This window comes from Antrostomus carolinensis, unplaced genomic scaffold (assembly GCF_000700745.2).
Source record: "Antrostomus carolinensis isolate BGI_N321 unplaced genomic scaffold, ASM70074v2 scaffold5950, whole genome shotgun sequence".
NCBI lineage: Eukaryota > Metazoa > Chordata > Aves > Caprimulgiformes > Caprimulgidae > Antrostomus > Antrostomus carolinensis.
Genome location: NW_010288975.1, coordinates 51,373 through 57,476, shown reverse-complemented (window position 1 = coordinate 57,476; position 6,104 = coordinate 51,373). Strand labels below are relative to the sequence as shown.

At 48.8% G+C, this 6,104-nt stretch overlaps 1 protein-coding gene across 4 annotated transcripts in view; it reads right to left on the bottom strand.

Moving 5' to 3' along the window:
* NCAM1 (neural cell adhesion molecule 1) overlaps positions 1-6,104 on the bottom strand; it is a 53,515-nt gene that overhangs the window by 688 nt on the left and 46,723 nt on the right. For 3 of the 4 annotated variants that reach the window (XM_029085021.1, XM_029085024.1, XM_029085029.1), the window contains 2 exons: positions 4,742-4,949; positions 4,208-4,324 (listed from right to left, as the gene is read on the bottom strand). In XM_029085021.1, the coding sequence (XP_028940854.1) occupies positions 4,208-4,324; positions 4,742-4,949 (325 nt within the window). Of the gene's footprint in view, positions 1-2,104; positions 2,888-4,207; positions 4,325-4,741; positions 4,950-6,104 lie in introns of all 4 variants that reach the window. The other variant, XM_029085019.1, reaches the window with a different exon arrangement.

Here is a 6,104-nt window from a genome sequence, read left to right as displayed (position 1 = left end):
CCCTACAGAAAGTCAGTCCCAGAATTTCCCATTATGTTGCAGGAAGGGAAACAAAGAAGCAGTGAATTTTGTCAAACACATTCTCCCAAGTGTAAGGGAGGTCAGCATCTTCACAGGCTAAAGCTCCAGTTCATCAGCCTGTCTTTGGGCAATTTACTGAAGAATCAGAGAAGCCTCTTGGTCCAACACTTCTCTTCATAGTCATGAAAAGTGCCACGCAAGGCACATTGAGTGACCTCCCTGAAGAAGTGCCCGTTCCAGCCCATCAGCCACAACATTAGCCTGAGATGATTGCAATCTTTATTCACCCTGCCCAGCAGGTAAGATGAATCAAAGCCTACGGTTGCAATACTCATGTATCCCAAGGGAAGCAGATGAGCAGCACGGGTAGAAGAGGGTGGCTGGAGTGGCAGAAAGAACACAACTCTGTGTTCCACCATACCAAGAATTCATTTGCACGACACAGACCAAGTTGCATTACTTCAGTTAAAATGTTTCCTTACTACGGGCAAACCATTTCCTACTTCCTTTCAGGTCAGCACCAGATCACAATTCTCTGTTCTGCTTGCCTCTCTCTAGCACCCAGCATGACAGGGCAGTGGCTTTAGGTGCAGTGAAGCAAGCATGGATTTCTCTGCTTGGGAGCAGCTCATCTGCACACAGAGACCAGCGCCGTAAGATGTAAAGGCACCTGAATCATACAGTAAAACAGCACGGGCCTTTGCTCAGATCTGGAAATGAGCCTGGTTCTTGGTTCTAGAGTCTGACTTGACTGCTCTTCTGTGAGCACTAAGACACGCTGCAATCACAGTGTCAAAGCCCACGGTCAAGGCCAATGCTTTATTTTGGATTAAATACAAAGCTTCCAGAATGAGGTCCTTTTCCTGGAGATGTGAGGATAGCAAAAGTTCTAACCAAAGCTGTGACTCAGGGGATGTCTCCAGCATGGTTGCTATAGCATAGCTTAGATTTACCTCACTGAGCTCTAAACCTAGCTCTAGAACAGCTAGTTAGATTCTTGGTGGCAAGCTAGCAGACCCAGTGTCCTCAATACTCTTTCCTTTGCAAAAGCTAAAGATGTAGTGTGAACTCAGTCTTTTGGTCTTGGGAGCTGCTCCCTCAACAGATCTGAGCTGCCTTTTCAGAACTCTTTCTCGTGATAAAGCACAGATCCTGCTCAGGCAGGAAAGACAAAACACTCCTCCTGTTTCATCCTGCTCTATCAACACATGGTGTCCAAATAGGAAGCCAGAAGGAACAGGGACCTTAGGTACTTGCCCCCTCAGGGGTGGCTTATCCATTTTCATTCAGGGTTTTCCGGGCTTCTGTGCTCATGGCTCTGTGAGCAACTGGCATCCAAACCTACATGGCAAGAGCGTTCTTGTCCAACAGCTGCCCAAGAGCTGGGGACTCTCCCTGGCTGTCCTGCCTGGGAGCATGCTGATGCTTTCTGAAGAAATCAGCTGGGTAAAGACCCAGTACAGTGGATGGAGACTCATCTCTAACATAGCAGGACAACATATCACTGCCAAGTGATCCTGACCCAGCTGTCCTGTGACTGCTCCCCCTCTCTCAGACAGGATCACGTCACTTTATCCTTTTGCCAGTTCAGGGACAAATCCAGAGGAACCATGATTTTACAGTTTCACATCGCACTAGTTCCTGCCCTGCCTTACACTGAAATAAGTTGGGAAGGGCTCCACCGATCCATTAGGAAATTGAATTTGGGTGCTGTGAGCTGTGCTCACTGACCTGCAGGAACTCTGCGCCTCTTTGATGTACTTTCTTTGCATCAAACTGAACTGCTTCTAATCTCTTCCATAAAAGAATAATCTACGATGGACAAAGCAACATAGAAGGCTAAAGAACACCACGTTTGGGATAAATTCCTGGGTTTGTCTTTTCTCTGCTTCCCTGGCACAGTCTATTCCTGCTTTCCTCCTAGACCTGCCAAGCCAAGCCCTGTTTAGTCGGTTCACGGGTGGGTTAATTTACTAAGGAAACAATGAGATTAGTTAAGAGAACATCCAACAAGAACACAGCACAAGCACCAGTGCACAAGAGACACAGCACACAACCAACAGAAGATTAAAGGCAGCCATACTCGGTCTTTGCAGGTGCAGCAGGTACAGAGCTGTCTGCAGTGGAAGAAGCAAGCTCACGAGCTTGCCCGCTAGCCACACTGGCAGGAGTCGTAGTGCCAAGAGCTGCAAAAACATCCTTTGCAAGATCAATGTCTGGTGTCTCGAAGGTCCCTTCGTCCATTTTAAAGTCCTCATTCTGGGAGGGGGTTACAGTGCTGCCTGAAGCAGCCTCGCTCTTCAGATTGCTTGGGTTCTTGGTTGTCTCTGCTGGGCTCTTCACTGTACTGGGCTGCACAGCTTCCTTTTCAGGGCTCTTGGTGCTTGAGACCTCCTGCTTGGGCTCGGATGGAGCTGGAGGGCTAGTGAGGTTTGCAGGGCTTGGGGCAGCTGGCTTGTTCCCCCCTGCCACTTTGGAGGTCTCGGCCACGTTAGCAACAGTGCTGGGGCTGAGCACTGCACCTTGGTTGGACAGGACGCTTGAAGACAGATTATTAGTAGCTGGAGTAGAGCTTGGGGTATCGCTGAGATCAACAAGGGGGGCCACTTTGGGAGTGGAGGAGGGTGGTGGTGAAGAGACTGAGGTGGCTGCCCCTTTGGCTGGAGTAGCCTGGCCAGGCAAAATGGAGTTTGAGTCAGGCGTGGCCGTGGCTGGCAGGGCAATACTGGAGGTCAGCGTAGTGGTCTCGCTGGTGGGGCTGTTCTGAGCAGTGGCAAAGGTTTCAGTGATAGTGTCAGAGTTAGTGGTGCCTGTAGTTACAGAAGGCAGCATGTCCTCAACAGTAGCTGCGGTATCGGCGGGGGGCCTGTAAAGAGGACAGGAGTAGAAGAGAAATAGAAAGAGAAAGAGACAATGAAGCCCATAAACGACAGCAGGGGAAAGAGGAGCAGAGGGTATGAGCGAGAAGGCAGGTGGGTGGTGCAGCAGCAGCGTGGCACATGGTTACAACACACACAGAACATGGAGAGGTACCGAGAGGAGCAGCAAGAAAACTTTCAGAGGTCAAAAGCGCAAAGGGAAGGAAGGGCTGGCTGGGATGACTGAAGAATAACCAGGAAGAGAAAAAGAACAAAGAGGACCCATCCTTCAGGAACGGCTTGCTCATGCAGGTTTTGGTTCAAGTCTCAGCCAAACATAACCCTATCAACTTGCAGAGACTCTTCTCTTTTAGCCTAACGTTCCTCTCAGCCTCTGCCACCTAACCTCAGAAGGAAGCTTCCTACCAGTTCCCTGAGCTGGCAGCCCTGTGCCATCTGTCACCACACAACAAGGCCCCAGTGTAAGATCCCTGAATTCAGTCCCCCATCTTCACCCTGTCTGTTTGCCTACAAGTCTAAGGCCTTCATCAAACCACAAAGAATATAACTCTTTCTCACACACACGTAACGTGTCTACATGCAGACATACATGCAGCTTTGAAGTGATGTTTTCTGCCCTTCGGACCAGATTCCAGCCTGTTGTGGTACTTGGAACAAGGTTTGCTTTAGGACAGTATCTGACAATGGAACTACACTTTCACAGCCATGATGTAGCACTCGTTGCTTTAACAGCTACACGGATGTGAGGCTGAAAAAACAAAGGGTATACACCACAAGAAGCCACTGTGCCTGAGAACACCACCTCAAGCTTACTAACAGAGAGAAAACCTTCATAGAGGAGGATGATTGCGTCAAAACTCCGGTAAGACTAGCTGAGAAAATCAGGACAATACAAATCCCAGCTATTCCTCAGTGCTGCACATCTGCCTTTCAGAGCTGCTTGTGGACACAGCCTCCCTTCTCCTCACAGAAACTTCCAGCAGAGCCATTTTACCACAGGGCCCCACTGCTAACCTAATCAAAGGAGGTGAGCAATATGCAGGTGGAAGAGCCTGACCACCACACCACTGTGATGATTCTGCTGAAGGAAAGGAATCCAACTTGTGCCATCAATCCGAAACATTAACAAGCGTTTCAGCAGCTTCCTAAAGCAAATTCCTCACTAGTATGTCAGAAACTGAGTGTGGAGATTTTACCTTTCTTCCTCCTCTCTTCGTCCCCTAAGTCATGGGCATGGGAGATGAGGGATTAAGGCAACTGAGGACAATATATCGACCCTGTGCTAAGATTGACTAATGCCAACATACTCTGGCTCCGTCAGCGGGGTAGTCTCATTGGGCTCTGTGTGTTTTCCCCCATCGTGGTTGGGGGTCCGCTCCTCTTCAGTCCGCACCTCCACAATAGGCTCCTTGGACTCATCTTTCCTGTAAGAAGGGAATTGCATGGAGATTGGTTTCCATTCACACTAGGTATCCTCCTGCAAAGACATGCTGTAAACGTCCACAGTGGACACCAGAAACAGACTAGCCTAAACAGCAGATTACTTCTTTCTGTTGCTCCCCCTTCCAGTTATTACCTACAGCACAAAAGACCACCGTGATGTCCAGCATTTGGGCCACCCATTTGATGACTACTAACAGGAATAGGACAAAACCAGAAAAATGGCTGAAGAAACCCCTTCCTGGAAATTTAAAGCAGAACCAGCATGGCCCCAGATCTTTTCAGTACCCGCCCATCAGAAGTGAGGAACTCGGCACTCCCTAAACCAGTTTATTTTCCAGAGTTGCCGAGAGGACACACTAATGAACAGAAGGAGCAACGTAAGCGATGACAGTACTCACGAGAAGGCGGCTTTGCCCTCTTCCATGTCTTTGCCCTTGGCTCCTGGTCCGGATTTGCCACACAAGTTGACAGCAATGCACATCAGGAGGCCACACTTGTTCAGGAAGTAGCAGGTGACATCCACAGCCACCAGGAGCAGCACAAAGACGACAATGAGAATGCCTACGATGGCAGCAGTCCCAAGGCCTGATGTGGGGCTAGTGCTGGCTTTAGAGATTAAAAAGAGAGGAAAAGAAGGCGGCGTAGTTAAAAGGCGAGTTAGGGCTAGTTATGGCTCAAATCTGGCTTTGCTTCAGTCACAAGCATGGGACACTTACAAAAACTACACCCTCTCTCTAGCAGCCTTGTGATATAACCAGTACTTCATCCTGAAAACATGCAGGACAATCTGCCTGAAAAGACAGACTCACTTGGACTTAACGGGGCTTTTCCCATCTCTATTGGGCTAAGAAACCTCTTCTACTGTAGCATACACCCAGCTGGAACTCTGGAGGGCTCTTGTTCCCCTGCACCACCTCCTCAAGACGAAGGCTGGCTCTAGGGTCCGGAGTGACTTTGGCACTGCCAGCCTGGCACAAGGACAAGCGTAACTGAAGCCCAGACTCTGTAGCGTGACTTGCCCTGGTGGCACACAGAATACTGGGCAATACCTGTGGGGCCTTAGCACTGATTGGCCTCTGATGTGAAAACAAAGGAGGAATTACAACTGCTCCTGTTGCTTAGGTAAGCCCCAGCTATCCAGAACTGGAAAGTGGTCAACTTTTCCTGTCTTATCCAGAGACAGCTGAGCTCATCAGTGAATGCTCCAGGAGTGTTTTGGCTTAGCTACACACAACAATCCAAGCAGCCTTCTAAGGAAGCAGATGGTAAAGATAAGCAGACTGTCACTCTGTTGACACTGTCCTGGTCACAGCAGCTGTCTGTTCCACCACACCCAATCTCCACAGTGTTTTTCCCAGCTATAGAACAGAAAAAAATACCTTGCCTTTTCCAGCAGACAAAAGGACAGCAGGTGAGAGGTGGTGATGCAGGCCTAGGAAATACATGGGGTTGCCCATATAGTACTAACTTCAGGGAAAGTGCCTTTACCTTTCTACCTGCTTGTAAAATGCTGAGTACTTTCTTGAAAACAGGGAGTGGATACACACTTGAATTAATCCTGTCAAAGCCTTTGATCATTACAAAACCAACAGGCACAGCCTTCAATGTTTCAAGCTGCAGTTTCCCAGCCTCTTACTATCATAACCTGAACACAAACTATTTTTTGTTCCCCTTGTTTTATTCAGAATAATTCTTACCAAGCTCCTGATCTACAGGCAGAGTGTTTGGCTGTTGGCTCATGCAGTTCAGCACCTATTTAGC